Below are 23,275 nucleotides of genomic sequence, written 5' to 3'. Positions count from 1 at the left end.
TGGTCACTCCGACAACCGATAACCAAGTAGCGATCGGAACTTCCTGGAACACGCCTCCCATTCATATACTGAGCATGATGTCACATGGTATGGAATACCCCGTTGGCCAGCTGGGCCAGCTGTCCCGGCTATGCTCCCTCCCAACACTTGTTTTGTGTTGTTGTGGTTTTTTTGGTTTTTTTTTTTCTTTTTTTTTTTTTTTCCCCTAAGCTGAACGTCCTTGACTAGCATGGTACTTAGCAACAACTGAAAACATCAGTGTGTTATCAACATTCTTCTCATACTAAATCCAAAACACAGCACTAGGAAGAAATTTAACTCTATCCCAACCGAAACCAGGACATTTATAATCTATGCAATAAACCAGCCTTCCTCAGCACTTCCTTTCAGATTCATTCTTATTTTTACAGATATAAATAAAAGTAAGTAAACTCTGCTATGAAGTACTATAACTAGAATATACTGAAATAATATAAAATACTTTGTTATGCATTATCCTTTTAATTTATTTTGTTCTCAAAATTCAGTATTTCAGAACACAGCCCACCCACTAATTCAGTATATTAGCCCACAAATAATACAGGAGGGAGAAGGCCTACATAGTCCTGGGGATTTTTAAAGTATTTCCTTCAAATAGATTTAGGACTGGAGTCTTAAAAAACAGTGACAGCCGTAAGACATTCTTTCTACATTTGTCTTGTACACAAAGTCAGTATCATTTTTATACGTTGAATACTTAGATTTATCCAAGAAGCCATTTCCTTCTCCACCCTAATTAGTAAATTCACACCACAGAAAGACTTCTAACATTTGCTCCATGAGTTAAAATACATTTCTATTAAGAACAGTTCTCAGTTGCAGAAAAGTATTTTTTCCCTCCCACACTGGATGTTTCCATTTCATTCTTAGAAGACTGATACCTCACTTTGCCTTCCAAATCTTTGTAATTGTCAAAGCTATATGATTTTAAGTTAATAAAATGAATATAATAGAAGCAGTAACTATAATTAACATCACTAGCAGTCTGTGTTTCTAGTCTCCTGTCTTTGACACTTCACAACTTCTTGTGAATTTGTATTCTTTTGCTGCTGAATTTGTCTATGATTTCCTCTGCACCATGACTGCTTTACAAAGTTGATATCAATACAATAATTTCACTCTGTAAAAGAAAATTCAAGGTGCATACATTTCCACACTAAAAATGTAATCTTTCCTTAAAATATTTTACTGTTAAAATAGTTATAGGATTGAAGAAATGAAATTTACTATGGCAAAAGCTTTTATTTGACCCCAGTGTGGTGGTGCATTTCCCCCCTTCCCCTGGGCCACTCTACGATCTCGGGAACTCCTGTTAGGCCTTAGCCATTGTGTAACGAGTTGGGCGGTTGAGCGTCCCTTGACCGTACCAGGCATGCTTGCATGGCTAAGGTGGGGAGCGGCACTGATCGTACCAGGGACACCGGCTACCTGATCAAGGTAGGGAACGAGAGCAGGGGATAATTCGTCATCCCTGACAGCCCTGAAGCATTCCCTACCTAGACCATAGCTCATCAAGTGGAACGATACCATGGTTACCGTGGAACAATACCATAATTACTATCCCGGACCACCCCGGATAGTGGCCAGGATGGAAATTTACTGATGACTAAAGCCAATCATCTTGCAAACCTATAAACAGTGGTCCCAAGCGAGACCCTTTGAGCTCTCCTGGACCGCAGCGGGCTGCGCCCAGAGTCTCCCTCTGAGTGGGACGCCTCTCAGAGTTCACAAACTCTCAAGTTTGCGATATTCGGAGGACCATCAGGACCTGGGCTGAAACACTCCTAGGCCGTTGAGAACACAACCCTTCGCCCGTTGAGAAATGCCAAGACATTTAACGTGAGTATTTCACAGACTCGAGGGGAATTTTTAACAGGTACCTTTATCTAGTTTTAGGCCTTTATGCTTTATAAACTTATTTAGCTTTGGGCCCTTATGTGTGAATTGATCTAGATCTTTTGTGTGTTTGTGTGTATTGATTTAGATAACCAGTAAATAATAAGCATAATCTGTAATTAAGTCGCTTTAGTAATTGTAGTAAACTTGATTACCTCGCTTTGTAACTGTTAAATTAGTCAATGATTAAGTGCTGTCAAAATCTTATGATCTACCTTAAAACTGTGAATGAACTTTAGATTGCTGCTAAACACATATAACCCCTTAGGCATAAACCGTTGACCAGGTCTGAGACTAGGGGTAGATCCAGCCGCACCTAGACTCCTCTCTGAGAAGGAGTTTAGAAAGCAAGGGGGTCTACCCTGAACCTCCTGACTCAACGGGAGGGTCTCCCTTACCCTTTTTGTTCTCGGTCTTTCTATAAATCATTCCAACACAATTCTGACACGATTCTCCCTGTGTATACTTAATCCATGTAATGAGTAATAGAGTGACCCTTGCCATCGAATTCTGTTAAGTCGCGCTTTTACAAATTTCTATTAAAATCACTTTTTGCTAATATCTTTGCCAGTGATTCTTTAAGCGGCCTCAAAACCACTCATTTGCGACACCCAGAGAATACAAATGGGATTTGAAGAACTCTGTAAAGCAGCAAATAAGTACACAGTGTGTATAAATTCCCCCACTAAATTAAAAAGTGTTATTTTTCTTATGATTACTATGTTGTCTAGCAAAAAACCACACTAATAATGTGGATGGCCTGAAGTGCACAGTACTCTAGGATACATTACCAAGGGTCTTTGTAACCCAGGGAGTCAGGATCCTAAACGCAAGATGGAGATCCCTAGCCATGACATCTCGGCAATAGCTAATCAAAGAAGTCTGAACACTGAATTTCCACGTGTCTTTACCCTGACTTCAGATCAACTGAACTTGAACCCCTGAAGTTCATACTTTGTCTTTCTTGCTCTTTATTGAAAAATTGTAAAATATACAGGAAACATTTGAAAATTGTTCCACATACAATCTTACCTCAGCCCACTCAGGTATCAGCATTAGTGGATCACAGAGAGAATATGAAACAATGTTATGTTAAAAACACCTCACAGAGGCACTGTAAGACACCTAGTAACCATATTTAACAATTTAATATAAATTCTCAAGATCTACTCTGCTATGTACATCCTTGCTCTGAAAAAAACTTTGTGCTTCTGTACTAGAAGGCAGAGATGCTAGCGAGGACTCCCAATGCTCAAAGAAAAATGGTACTACTGAATTCCTGTACTCACACACCTAGTGACCATGTACTCATGTCCAAATATTAAAGTGAACTCTATATTTTTCCAGTAATGTTAGATACACAGTACTGCGAGACTGTCTTTTTACGCCAGTCCAGGAAAGTCTTATACACCACACCCAACAAGCAGTACCTTCAGAAAGTACTATTCAATTTGCTGCTTATTAAAGGAAAAAATCTACATATAATCTATTAAAATGCATAATTTTGTAAGGTAACCAAATAAACTGATGCAACTGTTCCAACAGTTCTATAAGCAGCTTTATAGACATTTGTTCTGAATATATCCATAAATTTATATTAAATAAAGTTTGGAAATATAATTTATGCAGAAGCACATAGCAGAGGTAAGTTTGTGCAAGGAACTTCAGTTTCTTGACAAATTTCACTGATGTACCAAGGAGCAGTATAGTTTAAGAGCTTCCTCAAAGGTCTACATAGAGGGACTCAGAGCTATAAAATGCTATGCTTTATGAACACAAATACTACACTTGCATAATAAATCGCGGTGTTAAATTTCTATGAATCATTTAATATCAAAGCTAATGAATTCTGAGAATTTGAAATTGTAAGCACATTACCACTATAAAACATTAACAAATAGGGTTTGACCTTTTATTAGGAGTGGAAATCTACAGTTTTTAAATTAACATTTCCTACTCTGTTATTTTTAATCTCTTACCAGGTCTTTCCTTGCCAGTTCCTTTTGACTCAGCAAATTTCTGTATTAAACTCTCAACTGTAGTATTTGTCATGTTATTAATAAACTCTTCGTGCACCTTTAAAAAAAAAAAACAAACACACACCACAAAAGGAATTTTAAAACCAGTAATTGAAAGAATGTAATTAACTTTAAAAAGTGTTTTTCTCTAGAGTTAAGGTTCAAAATACTTGCCTCTAAAATATATTACAGGACTTCCAAAAATCAACAGGCATTTTACCAAGGAAATCCCTTCTTTGCTTTAGTATTAGCAAGTGTATGTACGATACAGATACAAATGATGAATGAAAGAATACAGCTTGATGATGGGTCTAGGATTTACTTCCATTTCTTCCATCTAAACCACTTTTGTAATCCATAATTTTCTGAATTTGTCAGCAACATGTCCCACTATAATGTCAGGAAGACAAGTGGTCTCTTAAGCCAGCACCAGTTAAGGGTGTGAACTGTTACCACTGTATTATCACAGTTCCCAGCTGCTTGAGTAAAAGCATTACTGTTGTAATGTTTTTTGGTCTGACAAAGGAACAATCACACATTGTTAATAAGTTTTTCCAACAAGGCAGTATGTATATGCTTTAGAAATAAATAGCATGACCCTTGTGACCACCATTCATTAGCAGAAAACCTCAAAACTGAGGAAAACAGTGACTCAAATTAAGTGTATACAAATAAAACTACATTTCAGAACATCAAAAAATTAAGGACTACTTATAAGGATTATTAATTAAACCAACTTGCATCTAAAGAAAAAATACTATAAAAGCTTGTTTTAACACTGTTACTGAAGGTCTTTTGCTGATAAAAACTCAAGTGTATCAAAAATTTGGAAGCTTTTCAGACTGATATAATTTCAAGTTTTAGTTAAAGAAAAGCACAAGTATCCTGAAATGTATGAAATGGGTGCTAATTAATATCTAGAGAACAGAACTTTGAAATACACTAACAATTCTCCAAATTGTCAAAATATTTTGTTTTCTGTTAACACAAAATTTAATGATTATTCAGCCTTATTCTGTAAAATTTGTGATACTGAACTTATAAATACAACAGGAAGCAGTAAAAAATTCAGCTTATGTTGAATTTAGATATTAAAAAGATTTCCAATACAATGAACAAAATTAGATGATGATCCATTTAATAAAAAATTTCAGAGGCTTGAATAACAAAAGAGAATACACATATAGAAACATCACAAAAGACCAAAACGGCAATTTAGTAGATGTTCAAATCTCCTTCAAACATCTCATAAACAAGTTCAGTACTCGCATAATGTTTGATATCTGTGGTAAAAAGAACCACATCTGCTTGAAAGTCTTTTGAATTCTGTGGATCATCTCTGTTTATCTCCTTCTACTCATACTGGTTTAAAAAGTTACCATCATTTGAAAGATGGGATCTTGTAATTACCACAAACACAGTAAGAATTGTTTCATTTAATAGTTAAGAAAAATATGTAGCATGATCCAAACAAACAATAATATAAAAATTACCTCTCCTATTTGTAAATGAATTTCTTTTATGGTATTTGACAATGATTCTATAATCTCTTTCATATGAAGAAGGTGTGTTTCTTCAATGTCTTGAAATTTCTGTAAACCAATACAAGCAATTATTCATAATGAAAATAATTCTTGAAATACTAAACCTTAAATTTTAATAAATAAATATACTAAACAGAAAAAAACAATTTTTTTTTCAGATCTTGATCATGGTAATTACAGTGTTTAAGAAAGGAAAGTGCAGAATTCACAGTTATAAAATAATGTACTTTATAATAACCTTTTAGAACCATTATACAACTTCTTTACTTACTCTTTAAAACTTCACCTATCTTGATTTTTTTAAAAGTCTGACCTATTTCTACCAAAAGAAAATAGGGTTGGAGGGTGTTTAAAAAATATATCTTTTTTCCATAACTGAAGAGTTTCGTTTTTTCATCTAACCCCAGAAATCCTATTTCTGGATCTGTTTTGCACCTCCTCCTTATCACCCTCTCTTCCTGCTCACAATATACACATGCTTTCTCTTTCTCTACTTAAATCTATATCCTTTGCTTCTTTAAATGCGATTCATTTCTTTGATCTTTAAACTCACTGTATAAAAGCTTTGCAGTTTGTCTGGAATTTGTCCTCCTGTTCCATCTTACCCAGGCTTCCACCTGACACCCATTTTAAAACCATTTCCAATGTCTCTAATGACCCCTTCCTAGCCAAAGATCAGAACTACAAATGTCCTCATCCTCCCCAACAGTCAACCATAGTCATCTTGAAATCTGTGTTTACTCCTGCTCTGTCCTAGTTCTCTTCCTACTTCTGTAACTGTCCAAACTTTGGAGCACCACTTAATCCTCTCTCCAATTTTTGCAGGGTTCTCTAAAGACCATCTCTCCACATTTCACACCTCCTGGTACTCTCAAGTACAACTCCATACAGACAAGTCAAATATCTCTTAACTTCTAAACTCTCAATCTTTCTTTTACCATACTTATATGCCTCTCTAGCCATCAATCAAGCAGATTAAAATGATTTTTTTCCTCAAGCAGCCTTCCTCTTAATTACAGAGGATATGGTCATCCTCTGTAGCCTATGCTATGATGTTACTCTTTTACCGACTGCCTGATTACATAAACTATATTATTTTGCTTTCAAAGCTATCTATGGTCCATCTCTAGAATATCTGCTCTCAATCACTCTCAGGGTGTCAACACCTGTACACAATGTGATCTTCCAGCCTGTTTCCACTACCTAATTTTTACTTAAACTCAAAGTCAACTTTTGAGATTATGCCAATGCCACTTCCTTTGTGTTTGGTTTGAGCTTCCCATAAAACTCTGCAAAACATTCTTCTTTAAACTCTTCTCTATAATGCATATCAAAACAGCTGGCCATTCAGAGATTTTTTTTTTTTTTGTCTCTTATGTCAGTGGACAGCAACCCCCTCCTCTCGATTGTTTCCTTATTTCTTGTTTATTGTTTTATACTTAAGATTTAAAGTCTTTGAAGTAGAAGCCATCTTGGCCTTGTACAGTACATAACACAAAGGGGTCTGATCAAAGACTAAAGCTATCTAGGTACTATAATACAACGACATCATTCATATCACAGATATAATCATTAACCATATTGTTTACTTTCACTTTTGAAAGAACAGACCATTTTGAAAAGATGAAATTAATCTGTAATGTTAATGACCCAACAAATGCAAGCCAATTCTTAGCATTTTAAGCTACAATAAAAATAAAAAATCATCAACAGGATCTTTATCTATCCAACTCAGCATACACAATTTAAGTAAGCGTTATTCCTTTTTATAAACATGTACATTTTCCTGTAAGTTTTAAAATGTGAAGAATTATTACTAATTCTTGAACTTTATTTATATGCAGACTGCTCAGCAGCAAAGTTATCCAGTCAACTCCACTCAGTTCTAGTTAAGACAGAAGAACTTTCAAAGAATAACTTAGCACCTTCAGCTATTTGATCCATTCCAATAGCTGACTGTGCTATGCGATTATAAAAAAAGCTTCTAAAAAGGAGGAATAACTGGCAAATGAGACATGTTTTCTTAACAAGTGCATAGCAATTGTATTATACAACTATAGTTTTACTCAGAAAATCTTTCAACATGAAGAATTTCTGCTAAATCCAATATCTAAACAACAAAGTGAATTATATTTTCCTACGTCTTTAATCACAAAAAAACCTTCCATGTTTATTGCAGAAAAAAACCCATAACTTGCAATTTAAGATTAGGAAGATCATGTTTCTAAATTCAACCTCTCAAAATCACGTATCACAAGCCACGTCACTTTGATAACTGCAGCTAAGATAGTAAATTACAAAAAAGGAAAAATATGTAAAATTTATGCAACAGGATTGGTGGAGTTTAAGTGAGAAAAGAGGACAGTTAAGTGAGGACATTACTACATGATCACCTAGAATAAAGCCACAACAATTCAAGGTGTTCGCGTCCTCAGAAAAATTTTATCTGAACAGCCTAAGACAGATTTAAGTTAAGCCAACTGGTTTTGCACTGAAACAGCTGAGAATGTTCACACTGCTCATTTATTTTGTTTTCAGAATTAGTATATTTCAAGTGAAATGTACTCCAAATTAAAATAATCTAGGGTGCGATTGTTTCAGAAGTGGGCTTCCACATATTCACGAGTGTTGTTATTTTTCCTACCGCATCATCTTTAAAGTAGCCCCCCTGCAACCAAACTCTAGATGCAGCTACACCATTATACTTAAAACAAATTCCACAGATAGGATACTGGCAGAATTCCAATTTTCATTTCCAATATGGATAGCTGTGGAAGGTATTAAGAGTTTCCAGGTGTCCATTATCACATTAAGTGAAAATTTAAATTGTGAGTAAAAGGGTTGTTGCAGTTAAGGAACTAAGGTTATTTATACAAGTGTGGTTTGTAGTGAGAGGTAAATTTGTATCATTTCTGTATTGCAAAACAAAACAAATAGCCCAAAAGCAAGGTCACATTTTCCCAGCTGTAACATCCGGTATAGTAAAAAGATTTTTTTTCTCTCTCTACATCTCAGCCTGGTTTAAACACCTAATGCCTACCTAATAACACAAATAAAGCTGAACAAAATGCATCTTCATATTCTGTCTCTAGATACAAAATAAACTTACTTTTTTCATTCTTTTGTTGTAGTGAATTGCTCAAATGAAGTTTTTTTAAGACATTATGAAAAGCCCAGCTAATTTACTTGCTGAAAGCCCCTACATTTTCCTTCACTACTTCACTGACAATAAAATCCATTTAAAATACTCTTCATGTTTATCTTCTGTCCGTTCTAAAAAAGAACTCCTTTTGATTACTCACAGCTTGCTTGCTCATTGGTGACAAGTTTGCAGTGCGATTTTACCAAGGCCAGTTTATTAAAGTCATATTTGTTAAATTTTTTCTTATTGTTTCAGAGAGCAATAAGTCAACTGCTATAAACACAGTCTCTTTCTTGTACGGTAAGGAATAAACAGCAGACAGCTTTTGTGAGACTAAAGATTTAAAGCAACCTGACTGAACTTGCTCTGAAGTGGATCAGAAGCATTCACAGGATCTATTTCAGTGGGTGTTCAGTAACTTCCAGAGCAAGGTAAATAACAAACACGAGTAGGAACTTCTTCAGTTATTCTAGATAGATCCAGAAGAGTCACGCTTGTATATTGGTTGAAACAAATCAATGGAACAGTTAAGTATTTTTCTGGTATTACTTGATATCTTTGTATCAAAAGGTGGCATCTACAGCAAAAGTCAGGCTGCACTACAAATTATACATACCGCACAATGACGAAGTTACTGGAACACTTACTGAGCAACTACAATAGTTACATGTGCTGGTTTTGGCTGGGATAGAGTTAATTTTCTTCACAGTAGCTACTATGGGGCTATGTTTTGGATTTGTGCTGGAAACAGTGTTGATAATACAGGGATGTTTTCGTTACTGCTGGGCAGTGCTTACACACAGTCAAGGCCTTTTCTGCTTCTCACCCCACCCCACCAGCGAGCAGGCTGGGGGTGTACAAGGAGTTGGGAGGGGACACAGCCGGGAAAGCTGACCCCAACTGACCAAAGGGATATTCCATTCTATATGGCGTCATGCTCAGTATACAAAGCTGGGGGAAGAAGAAGGAAGGGGGGGATGTTCGGAGTGATGGCGTTTGTCTTCCCAAGTAACCGTTATGCGTGATGGAGCCCTGCTTTCCTGGAGATGGCTGAACACCTGCCTGCCCATGGGAAGTAGTGAATGAATTCCTTGTTTTGCTTTGCTTGCGTGTGTGGCTTTTGCTTTCCCTATTAAACTGTCGTATCTCAACCCACGAGTTTTCTCGCTTTTACCCTTCCGATTCTCTCCCTCATCCCACCAACGGAGAGTGAGTGAGCGGCTGTGTGGGGCTTAGTTGCTGGCTGGAGTTACTGGGCATCAAAGCCAGCTCAGGTCGGGTATTAACAGGAACACTGCAAAAAAGTTACCATTTTGGGTAACAGCAGCATGTGTTCACATGTCGGTTTGCTTCCACCTTATTTGTGGAAACTATCCAAGAGGAATGTTACACTTAAATGGTAAAGATTCTTTTGTTACTATTATATTATACTTCTTTCTAAAAATTGTTTTAAGATACATTAAATTTTAAAAAAATTGCCTAGTCCCAAAATTCTCAAATGACTGGAATCACACATGCCAATGCTAATCCCAATCAAAGTGCCTAGGGATAACAAATATCGTAAGTTACAGTGAGAGAGTGTCGTGGTTTCACCCCAGCCAGCAACTAAACCCCACGCAGCCGCTCGCTCATCCCCCAACTCCGGTAGGATGGGGGAGAGAATCAGGAAGGCACAAGTAGGAAAACATACGGGATGAGATAAAAACAGTTTAATAATGGAAGTAAAACAAAGTAGAACAGTAATAATAAAAATGAGAACAATAACAATAACACAATATACAAAGCAGGCGATGCACAATGCAACTGTTTGCCGACCACGTGTCGCGAACGGGGAGAGCTCCCCCCGCCAACCCGGTTTTTATACTGAGCATGATGTCACATGGTATAGAATACTGTCGCGGTTTAACTCGGCAGGCAGCCAAACACCACACAGCCACTCGCTCACTCCCCCCCAACACCTAGTGGGACGTGGAGAGAATCAGAAGGGTAAGAGAGAGAACACTCGGGAGTTGCAATAAAGACAGTTTAATAGAAGAGAAAAGGAAGGGAAATTAATAATAATAATAATAATTATGGTGGTGATGATGATGATAATGATAGAATATACAAAATGAGTGATGCACAATGCAATTGCTCACCACTCGTGCTGACCGATAACCAAGTAGCGATCGCTACTTCCTGGAACACGCCTACCATTCATATACTGAGCATGACATCACATGGTATGGAATACCCCGTTGGCCAGCTGGGCCAGCTGTCCCAGCTATGCTCCCTCCCAGCCTCTTCCAGAGCATGGAAGCTGAATGTCCTTGACTAGCAGGGTACTTAGCAACAACTGAAAACATCAGTGTGTTATCAACATTCTCCTCATACTAAATCCAAAACACAGCACAAGGAAGAAATTTAACTCTATCCCAGACGAAACCAGGAAAAATACTCCACTGGCCAGCTGGGTCAACCGCCCTGGCTATGCTCCCCCACCTCCAGCTTCCCCTGCACTTGGCATAGCATGGGAGTCCCGAGCACAAGCACCACCCAGCAACAACCAAAACACCAATGGGCCATCAAGGCTCCTCTCATACCAATCCCAAAACACAGCACCCCACCCCAGCTACTAGGAAGAAAGTTAACTCTGTCCCCGCCAAAACCAGGACAGTATCCACCCCTTATTCTATACCATCTACGTCATGCCTAGGTCTCACGTTTTCCAATACATCCCAATTAATCATCACCACTTTTCCTGACTTTTGATATATACGCGCAGATATCATTCCCTTAGTCTATGGGACATCCCTCTAAAATGTCCACTGAGTTAATTTAGTCCATGACTTTGGGCTCCATCTGTCATAACAGTCTTTCAGGGCAGGAGAGATGGTGTGTGGTGTTGGATTGTTGCATCCTGAAGACAGTTCTCATTTCAGTATTGCTGCGCTCGTCCGGTTCTATCATAGTTGCACTTTGCTCGGTTTCATCAGAGTTCATTCTTCATTAACCTGGGTGATTCTTACTGCAATACCATTGATATGACATATAGCAACCATGGAAGTGATGACGTACAGTATTATATAGTACTTAACATCATACAATTCAGGTCATTGGCTATTTTCACCCAAAATCAAATCCCCTTGAGGTACACACCGGACTTCCCCATCCTTTTGCATTATCCACCAAGTGCACCCAGGTCCCTGAGCAAAAGCAATCCCACGGATGGGTTTTCCCTTGCCAGAGGCAGGAGTAACCCAGACTGTCTTCCCCAGCATATTTCTTATGTGCACGACAGGGACTTTATCTCCATCTACAGAACGTAAGAATTTTGATTGGGCAGGGCCAGCTTGAGTGACAGATCCCCTGGTGTTGACTAACCAGGTGGCTTTTGCTAAATGTGTATCCCAATGCTTGAATGTCCCACCACCCATTGCTCTCAGCGTAGTCTTTAGCAGTCCATTGTATCGTTCGATTTTCCCAGAGGCTGGTGCATGGTAGGGGATGTGATAGACCCACTCAATGCCGTGCTCTTTGGCCCAGGTGTCTATGAGGGTGTTTCGGAAATGAGTCCCGTTGTCTGACTCAATTCTTTCTGGGGTGCCATGTCGCCATAGGACTTGTTTTTCAAGGCCCAGGATGGTGTTCCGGGCAGTGGCATGGGGCACAGGGTATGTTTCCAGCCAGCCGGTGGTTGCTTCCACCATGGTGAGCACATAGCGCTTGCCGTGGCAGGTTGGTGGGAGTGTAATATAATCAATCTGCCAGGCCTCCCCATATTTATATTTCAACCATCGTCCCCCATACCAGAGAGGCTTTACTCGCTTGGCTTGCTTGATTGCAGCGCCTGTTTCACATTCATGGATAACCTGCGCAATAGCGTCCATGGTTAAGTCCACCCCTCGATCACGAGCCCATCTATATGTTGCATCTCTTCCTTGATGGCCTGAGGCGTCATGGGCCCACGGAGCTATAAACAATTCACCCTTATCTTAGCATCCTGGTCCACCTGCTGGTTCTTTTGGTGTTCTTCAGTGGCCCGACTCTTGGGTACGTGAGCATCTACGTGACGTACTTATACAACCAGGTTCTCTACCTGGGCAGCAATATCTTGCCACAACGCGGCAGCCCAGATGGGTTTACCTCTGCGCTGCCAGTTGTTCTGCTTCCACTGCTGCAACCACCCCCACAGGGCATTTGCCACCATCCATGAGTCAGTATAGAGATAAAGTACTGGCCATTTTTCTCGTTCAGCAATGTCCAAGGCCAGCTGGATGGCTTTCACCTCTGCAAACTGGCTCGATTCACCTTCTCCTTCAGCAGTTTCTGCGACTTGTCGTATAGGACTCCATAAAGCAGCCTTCCACCTCTGATGCTTTCCCACAAGGCGACAGGACCCATCAGTGAACAGGGCATATTGCTTCTCGTTTTCTGGTAGTTTGTTATACAGTGGGGCCTCTTCAGCACGCGTCACCTCCTCCGATATTCCGAAATCTTTGCCTTCTGGCCACTCCGTGATCACTTCCAAGATTCCTGGGCGACTGGGGTTTCCTATTCGGGCCCGTTGTGTGATCAGTGCGACCCACTTACTCCACGTAGCATCGGTTGCATGATGTGTAGAGGGGACCCTCCCTTTGAACATCCAGCCCAGCACCGGCAGTCGGGGTGCCAGGAGGAGCTGTGCTTCAGTACCAACCACTTCCGAAGCAGCTCGAACCCCTTCATATGCTGCCAATATCTCCTTCTCAGTTGGAGTGTAGCGGGCCTCGGATCCTCTGTATCCCCGACTCCAGAACCCTAAGGGTCGACCTCGAGTCTCCCCTGGTGCTTTCTGCCAGAGGCTCCAGGTAGGGCCATTCTCCCCGGCTGCGGTGTAGAGCACATTCTTCACATCTTGTCCTGCCCGGACTGGCCCAAGGGCTACTGCATCTCCCGTTTAATTTCTTCAAAGGCTGGCCTTGTTCAGGGCCCCATTTGAAATCGTTCTTCTTCCTGGTCACTTGATAGAGAGGGCTTACGATCTGACTGTAATCTGGAATATGCATTCTCCAAAAGCCCACAACGCCTAAGAAAGCTTGTGTTTCCCTTTTGCTAGTTGGTGGGGACATGGCTGTTATTTTGTTGATCACATCCATTGGGATCTGACGACGTCCATCTTGCCATTTTATTCCTAAAAACTGGATCTCCTGTGCAGGTCCCTTGACCTTACTTTGTTTTATGGCAAAACCGGCCTTCAGAAGCATTTGGACTATTCTCTCCCCTTTCTCAAAAACTACTTCTGCTGTGTTGCCCCATACGATGATGTCATCAATGTACTGCAGGTGTTCTGGAGCCTCACCCTGTTCCAGTGCGGTGTGGATCAGTCCATGGCAAATGGTAGGGCTGTGTTTCCAGCCCTGGGGCAGTCGGTTCCAGGTGTATTGGACACCCCTCCAAGTGAAAGCAAACTGTGGCCTGCACTCTGCTGCCAAAGGGATTGTGAAAAACGCCTTAGCGATATCAATTGTGGCGTACCACTTGGCTGCCTTTGACTCCAGTTCGTATTGGAGTTCTAGCATGTCCGGCACGGCAGCACTCAGTGGCGGCGTGACTTTGTTCAGGCCACGATAGTCTACTGTTAGTCTCCACTCTCCATTGTTCTTTCGCACTGGCCATATGGGACTGTTAAAGGGTGAGCGAGTCTTGCTGATCACTCCTTGGCTCTCCAGTCGACGAATCAGCTCATGGATAGGGATCAGGGAGTCTCGGTTGGTGCGATATTGCCGCCGGTGCACTGCTGTGGTAGCAATTGGTACCTGCTGTTCTTCGACCCTCAGCAACCCCACAACTGAAGGGTCCATACAGTCCAGTAAACCCGGTTGTCCCTTTCCTCCACCTGGCCGGAGGCAGGGCCCCTCTAGTTCTGGTCATCGTATTCGGTACCCACTTCCTGTAAGTACGAATCAGAAGTCCCTTTATTACGATCAGAAGTGGAATCAGCCCTTCTACTCTGTCTGGGGAACTGCTCACTGGAGACTGGAGCAGCATTTTTCCTGGGAGAACCCCCTTTTGTGGTTGTTTTTCCTTGCAACTCACATACCCGTGCCTCTAGGGTCGAGGTAGGTTTTCCATCCCACTTCCTCATGTCCTCTCCGTGGTCACGCAGGTAAAACCACAGGGTGCCCTGGGGTGTGTACCCACGACATCTCCTCTCTTGAGCAGAGGGACGCTTGCTCCTAATGGCTGAGATACTGGCCCGTGCAGGTGGGGAGTAGGACATATCCTCTTTGAGTTGCTGGCAGTTTCTCCACAGCAGAGACGCAGGCCCGTAGGGAGGAAGAGAGACTTTCTTCATATTGCTGGAGTTGGCCAGCCAATTCATCCACCGTTTGTTCCTCTCCGTCTTTCCAGGTCATTACTGCCAATGAGTTTGCATGTGACGCTGGTGCGCTCCGTACAAACTTCCGCCACATGGGTCGGGTGCACTGGACTTCATCTGGGTCTTTGGATAACTGCTCATTGTTCAGGACATCATAAATCACCTCCAGCACGGCTAATTCCCTCAGGTACTGGATACCTCTCTCCATGGTGGTCCACTTGCCTGGGTGGCATATAACATCTTCCTTGAAGGGATACCTTTCCTTCACGCCTGACAGCAGTCGCCTCCAGAGGCTGAGGACTTGTGCCCCTTGTCCAATTGCTTTGTCAATGCCCCCTTCCCTAGCAAGGGATCCCAGCTGCTTGGCTTCCCTACCCTCTAATTCCAGGCTACTGGCCCCGTTATCCCAGCATCGGAGCAGCCAGGTGACGATGTGCTCGCCTGGACGACGGCTGAAGTCTTTTCGCATATCTCGCAGCTCACTCAGGGATAGGGATCGGGTGGTTACCATCTCATTTACGGGTTCTGCCTCCTTCTCCTCCTGTTCTCGTGATGGCCCTGGTTCATCTTCATCCCTTACTAAACGAGCTGATTTTCTTGTGTGTTTTCTTTTTTGTATAGGGGAGACTGATACCAGCATGGGTTGGTTCCCTGTCGCAGGGGGCGGAGTAGCCGCCCTGCCTGCCGTGGGGGGTGGGGTAGCCACAGGGCCTGTTGCTTTGTCTTCAGATGCAGAGACCTTTTGTTCCCCTTAAGGGTTCTGAATAATTTTGAACAGGGCTCGGTAGGCGTGGGCCAGGCCCCAGCACATTGTAGTGATTTGTGTCTCCCTAGAATGGCCAGGGTGACAGCATACTTTTTCCAAATATTCTACTAATTTTTCAGGATTCTGCACTTGCTCAGGGGTGAAGTTCCAAAACACGGGGGGTGCCCACCATCCTAGGCATTTGCCCACGCTATCCCACTCGCCCTGCCACTCATAACTATCCAGCCTTGGAGCAGATCTCTGGGTGGTATTCTTAAATTGCTTATTAACCTTGGCCAAAACCGAAACAATATTCCCAAGGAATACCAATAGATGTATCTTAACTACCCAGGGATGTTCAAGGTACTGACAAGTTATTTTAACGCAGGAGATGACATCATAGAGGAAGGTAGTGAGGGTGCCATTCTCTATTTCCTCCATAAAAAACCTCTCAGAGGAAGAGGTATAATTGCTAATGGTCTCCATGAGGTGGTACCCGAAATACAGTAACGGCTTCATTACAAATCCCAAATACCAAATAACCCCCAATGCCAGTGATTTAATAAGAAATCTCCCAGGGAAAACATCACTAATCACTGCAGAGCACAGCAGACTACAAAACCCAACTCCAATCTTTAACAGGTACAGCAAAAACAAGAGCATGGTGCAGATCAGATAAATTAATATCGAGAACAGACGAATCAATATTGTGACCAGCAACTGTTAACAGATATAGATTCCTTAATACGCTCTAGTTAATCTGTTGTTATCTCAACCCTTCGCAGCCCCATGTTGAGCGCCAAAAAGGACTGTCGTGGTTTAACCCCAGCCAGCAACTAAACACCACGCAGCCGCTCACTCACCCCCCTCCTCCGGTGGGATGGGGGAGAGAATCAGGAGGGCAAAAGTAGGAAAACTCACGGGTTGAGGTAAAAACAGTTTAATAATTGAAATCAAAGAAAGTAGAACAGTAATAATAACAATGATAACAGCAACAATAACAGAATATACAAAGCAGGTGATGCACAATGCAACTGCTCACCACCCGCCGACCGCATGTCCCGAACCGCGAGAGCCCCCCCACCCCTAGTTTTTATACTGAGCATGTTGTCACATGGTATAGAATACCCCATTGGCCAGCTGGGTCAACAGCCCTGGCTATGCTCCCCCCCTGCCAACTTCCCCTGCACTTGGCAGAGCATGGGAGGCCGAAAAGTCCCTGGTGCAAGCACCACCCAGCAACAACCAAAGCATCAATGGGCCATCAACGCTCCTCTCATACCAAACCCAAAACACAGCACCCCCCCCAGCTACTGGGAAGAAAGTTAACTCTGTCCCAGCCGGAACCAGGACAGAGAGACAAAATGCTAAGGCAAGAGATATAAATGTATAAAGTGGACAGACATTTAAGTAAGTCCATGCCAGGTGTCACACACTCTAAGTCAGCTTAAAGACGCAAGTCTCTACCCTTAGTACCACATTGCTTCTTTCTTTGCGCCAATACAAATGCTTGTGTGATCTCTCAATAAACCAAACCTCAGGTGTCTTCTGGGTTAAAGCCAACCTTCCTTAACACATTAATTTTAGTTGGATTAGTTCTACAAGGTAGTTCCTCGCACAAATACTTGACAAAGAAGCATGGAAAAAGGACAACTGCTGGTTTTGACAACAATACTAATTTAAAACATATATTGAAAACACTGCTTCACACACCAGAGAGAAGTACAACAGGCCTTATAACCCAGACCATGGTACACATTAATTTTCTTGGTCATTTTTTTTCTTTTAAATAAAGCCTTTTTATACCATTGAATAACTGCAATCATCACTGTCTTACACTACACAACAAAAAAAAAGCATTTAAGAGTCACACATATTTTTAAAATGAGAGAAAAATAATGTACTTAACCAAATTTAACTCAAACTGAAAAGAAAAGCATAGGGAATACAGCTCCTCCAACCAGAACCTAGTTAGGATACTGCACAATAAGATGTCTACTGTGAACTCTTCAACGAAAAAATGTCAAGACTCTTAATGTAACAGTCACATTAAAGGCAGAATTTTGCAGTAGCATGCCTGGGCACTTCTTTGTCACAAATGCCTGGACTGGAGGGGTGGGTGGGAGGGAAGAGTTCTGGTACGTGATATATTTGGTACCCTTTCTGTAACAGCTGTGTTGAGTATCTATTCAGAGATGAACTAGATCAAGTTCTAATGAAGTTTTCAAAGTAGGAAAGCAGTTTATAGTTTAGGACAGGGCAGCTTTTTACATGTCAGCCTACATAATCCCCATACTGTAAAATCTTAATTTCCAAGGAGTTAAGGAAAACCCTAACACTTTTCCACTTCTACGTTAATAATACAAGTATGACTGAATCTCCCTAATAATTCCATCTAGGACTACAAATTAATCTTTGAAACTAAGGAAGAGAGCAAAGAATCTTCAACCAAAAAGAAAATTCCTATCTTGTAAAAGCTTTACTAAACCAAGAAACAAATACAAATAAATATGCCAACCAGTCCTCAACTAAATATTACTACTAAAAGCAGAAACAGTGAGGTTTGCTTTTTGAAATCTGGGGCAGTGGAAAAAAGTCTGCTATCAACAGATTTGAAAAAGAAACTTTAAAACATAACAATCAGCAGCATGTACAATCATACAGAGAACTTAATATCCTCTGAAATACAGATTAAAACATCTTTTTAAAAAAAAAACAGAAATTTGAATAGATGTAGGGGCTTTTGACCACCTCAGATAAACCCTGGAAAGACACTTTAACAAGCTGTTACTGAAGTGTTTTGCCAGAATGATAATGAAAAAAACCATGATGGATCCCAGTTTTAAAACTCTTATGAGTGAGTTCTGGCTCTCCAGCAATTCACAGGATTTGCAGCATGATAACAATGCATCTACAATACTTCCAAAAGTTCATTTTGTTTTCTTCCTAAAAATTTCTTCAAAAAGTCTTTCTAGAATGCTAGTGTTCAACTGTGTCATTCAAGGACACTGCCATCACAACATACATGGTCAATGTTTGCCCTTCAAACATATTACTTCTGACATTATTGTTCATATCAATTTCCAATGGAGGTCATTCTATCTTGAACCAATTTTTCAAAAGCTTTGATTTCAGATATCTTCACACAGATAAAATAGAACATATTAATCTATTTTAAAGGTAACTCATTTAACATAACACTTACCTGTGCAGTTTCTGTCATTTTCTGTTCAAAACCAGATTTAACCGCAGCATATTTCTCCACATATAGTTTATAGGTATCTGTAGCTTTTTTCGATTTAACTGCTGCCTATAGATTAGTACAAAAAAAAGTGTCAAATGTCACACATCCAATCTGATCCAAGGCTTTTAAAGTCACTATTAAAAGAAAGCCTAGGATGACCTATAAAAATATTCAGGGGCATATCAAAACAGTGAAGTGTCATAACAAAATTTCACCACCAAATAACTCTGAGTCAAGCCATTAGAGATTTCTATTTAAAGCTATACATAAACCACATAAAAAGGTAACAAAGCAATTACCTCTTTTAAATTCCTTCCCCTTATCAGCAATGACTAACTTATACCTGTTTTGAAATAAATATTTTAAAATTTGTATTGCTGAAGTTAACTGATTAGCTCATGTCAAATATTTAGATCTGCAACAGAAAAGCAGGAAGAAAGCAGGGTTGGAATACAGAGCAGTTATTAGTGCAATTCTGAAAGAGTTAAAGGTAAAAAACACAAGGTGGTGCAGTTCTCTGTTAGAAGTGAAGGAAGAAATGTAAGGGAAAAGACATTCAAAAGTACAGGTGTTACGTCAATGGAAATTTTAAGATTAAGAGATATTTGAAAGTGAAGCTAATGCAGAACATATGGACGGCCAGATTTATGCAGCTCAGAGTTGTTTATAATAGTCCTTGTTTGGCTTTATAATTTATTGATTTGTTTCATTATTTGTTGCTAATAAACCAAAATGTTCTTTTTGTGGGCTTAATATTCTTAAAAGACAAAAAGAAATACAGGAGAATCCCAATATTACACGGACAACAAAATTGAATGAAGTGATTGTTTTTGGTAGAGAAAAAGTTATTTTCAAAGTTTACAGCATGACAAACATGAGATGAAGTTTTTCAAAACTTTGATATTCTTGCTATTTCCAAGTTAAAAGCCAATTAAAATAAAAATTATTTGCCTTGAACATCAGCTTTTTTCTAGCTTCTGTGTTCAACATGCCTGCTTTATCTCATTGAAATTTCCCATCAGTTGTAACTCAAAAGTATTTCTGAATTGTTAATGACATCAGTCAAGACAGTTGTATATTTACTATTTGTACTAGTTCCGGATAGCTTTCCTCCCCTCTTTCAAATGAATTTCATCGGTCCCACAGTAAAATGGAAACTATTTCTCACTTGCAATGACTTGTAAATCTGACCACTTTCAAACATTAATATAAAGATGACCTCTGGAAAGATATATTCTGCGATTTCCAAGAGAAAAATAACTGAAAATCATGAGTAACAGTATAGTGTTAGCACTTGTTCACTTGGGGAAACATCAACCAGGACTTCAACGGAAGGGGAATCAAAGCTACAGTTCCATTTTTCCAGTTACAGAGAAAGCTTAAGCAGATCTTGCTCATGCAGTCCTCTAAACCCAGCATAAGAGAGCCTGAAAATACTTCACTGTATGAAGAATATGGATCCTTCAGGCATTAAGGACAGCGTGACAGGATGTATCAAACCCATCAGTTACTTGCTCTGAATTTTACTTCATGATTCTCACTTTTGCACATTCACATAGGGGAATTCCCAAACACCATTTACTATACCAAAAGTAAAAGGTGCTCTATGAACACCTCGTTTTAAAAAGAATTAAGATTGCTTTTGCAATAAGATGATTCCAAACTTAATCATTGAAAAGGAAGGAAATGTCAAGTTAAGACTTAAAAAATAAGTCTTTTTGTAAAGCATTATGTAATTGAACCCCATATGCATGGGATTTTGACACAAACAAAACATTCTCTGTCTCTTGTAATCATGGTTAACCATGAGCAGAATTGTGTTATGTGCTGAAGCATCTACAAAAAACTCCTCAGCAAGACAGACAAAATGATAAAGCACACGAACATTGTATGATTAACTAGTAATCTCTTCTGAAAACACTATGCATCTATTCTCAGGTGCAGCAATTGCTAGAACTCTATTTAGCAGATTTACAGTAATTGAAAGAATAAGTATCAGTCAAGAATTTTTTTGTCAAGTCACTATAAATAGAGAAGTTAACATATCAGAGAACAACAGGAAATTATTACACAAGTGTCGTGGTTTAACCTGACAGGCTGACAGGCAGCCAAATACCACGCAGCCGCTCACTCACTCCCCCCACCCCCCCAGTGGGACGGGGAGAGAATCGGAAGGGTAAGAGTGAGAAAAACTCATGGGTTGAGATAAAGACAGTTTAATAGAACAGAAAAGGGAGAATAATGATAATAAATAATGATAGAATATACAAAATGAGTGATGCACAATGCAATTGCTCACCACCCGCGCTGACCGATAACCAAGTAGCGATCGGTACTTTCTGGATCACGCCTACCGTACATATACTGAGCATGACGTCACATGGTATGGAATACCCCATTAGCCAGCTGGGCTGGCTGTCCTGATTATGTTCCCTCCCATCTTGTGTACCTAGCTCAGTCAGTAGGCACGGGAGCTGTCCTTGGACTAGGAGGGTACTTAGCAACAACTGAAAACATCAGTGTGTTATCAACATTCTCCTCATACTAAATCCAAAACACAGCACTAGGAAGAAATTTAACCTTATCCCAGTCGAAACCAGGACAGTATCCACCCCTTATTCCATACCATTTACGTTATGCTTAGGTCTCACATTTTTCGATACCTTTCAATTGACCACCACTATCTTTTTTATATATATACATATATAATACAAATATAAACATATATACATATAATACATATACATACATATATATACATAAATATATATAAATGTCCATTGAGTTCTTTTAGTCCACAACTTCGGGCTCCATCTGTCATAACAGTCTTTCAGGGCCAGAAAGATGGTGTGTAGTGCTGGGCTGTTGCATCCTGAAGCCAGTTCTCATTTCGGTACTGCTGCACTCGTTCAGTTCTATCATCGTTGCACTTTGCTCGGTTTCATTGGAGTTAGTTCATTCTTCATTAATCTGGGTGATTTTCACTGCTATACCATTGATAGCAACCATAGAAATAATGATATACAATATCATAAAATTCAGTTCATTGGCTATTTTCACCCAAAATCAAATCCCCTTGAGGTACACACCAGACTTCCCCATCCTTTCGCATCACCCACCAAGTGCACCCAGGTCCTTGAGCAAAAGCAATCCCATGGATGGGTTTTCCCTTGCCAGAGGCAGGAGTTACCCAGACTGTCTTCCCCAGCATATTTCTTATGTGCACGACAGGGACTTTATCTCCATCTACAGAACGTAAAAGTCTTGATTGGGCAGGGCCAGCTCGATTAACAGACCCCCTAGTGTTGACTAACCAGGTGGCTTTTGCTAAATGTGTATCCCAATGCTTGAATGTCCCACCACCCATTGCCCTCAGCGTTGTCTTTAGCAGTCCGTTGTATCGTTCGATTTTTCCAGAGGCTGGTGCATGGTAGGGGATGTGATAGACCCACTCAATGCCGTGCTCTTTGGCCCAGGTGTCTATGAGGGTGTTTCAGAAATGAGTCCCGTTGTCTGACTCAATTCTTTCTGGGGTGCCATGTCGCCATAGGACTTGCTTTTCAAGGCCCAGGATGGTGTTCCGGGCAGTGGCATGGGGCACAGGGTATGTTTCCAGCCATCCGGTGGTTGCTTCCACCATGGTGAGCACATAGCGCTTGCCGTGGCGGGTTGGTGGGAGTGTGATATAATCAATCTGCCAGGCCTCCCCATATTTATATTTCAACCATCGTCCCCCATACCAGAGAGGCTTTACTCGCTTGGCTTGCTTGATTGCAGCGCCTGTTTCACATTCATGGATAACCTGCGCAATAGCGTCCATGGTTAAGTCCACCCCTCGATCACGAGCCCATCTATATGTTGCATCTCTTCCTTGATGGCCTGAGGCGTCATGGGCCCACGGAGCTATAAACAATTCACCCTTATCTTAGCATCCTGGTCCACCTGCTGGTTCTTTTGGTGTTCTTCAGTGGCCCGACTCTTGGGTACGTGAGCATCTATGTGACGTACTTTTACAACCAGGTTCTCTACTCGGGCAGCAATATCTTGCCACAACGCGGCAGCCCAGATGGGTTTACCTCTGCGCTGCCAGTTGTTCTGCTTCCACTGCTGCAACCACCACCACAGGGCATTTGCCACCATCCATGAGTCAGTATAGAGATAAAGTACTGGCCATTTTTCTTGTTCAGCAATGTCCAAGGCCAGCTGGATGGCTTTTACCTCTGCAAACTGGCTTGATTCACCTTCTCCTTCAGCAGTTTCTGCAACTTGGCGTATAGGACTCCATAAAGCAGCTTTCCACCTCCGAT

The 23,275-nt window shown here is 40.7% G+C and overlaps 1 protein-coding gene across 3 annotated transcripts in view; it reads right to left on the bottom strand.

Annotated features, from left to right (window-relative positions):
• The window catches only part of LOC142074855 (F-BAR domain only protein 2-like), a 159,467-nt gene that overhangs the window by 96,313 nt on the left and 39,879 nt on the right, over positions 1-23,275 (bottom strand). For all 3 annotated transcript variants that reach the window (XM_075135765.1, XM_075135766.1, XM_075135767.1), the window contains 3 exons: positions 18,930-19,034; positions 5,447-5,545; positions 3,915-4,011 (listed from right to left, as the gene is read on the bottom strand). In XM_075135765.1, coding sequence (XP_074991866.1) covers positions 3,915-4,011; positions 5,447-5,545; positions 18,930-19,034 — 301 coding nt within the window. The remainder of the gene's footprint in view (positions 1-3,914; positions 4,012-5,446; positions 5,546-18,929; positions 19,035-23,275) is intronic.

The sequence above is a fragment of the Calonectris borealis genome, chromosome W, assembly GCF_964195595.1.
Source record: "Calonectris borealis chromosome W, bCalBor7.hap1.2, whole genome shotgun sequence".
Classification (NCBI taxonomy): Eukaryota; Metazoa; Chordata; class Aves; order Procellariiformes; family Procellariidae; genus Calonectris; species Calonectris borealis.
This window is presented reverse-complemented; position numbering and strand designations above follow the sequence as displayed.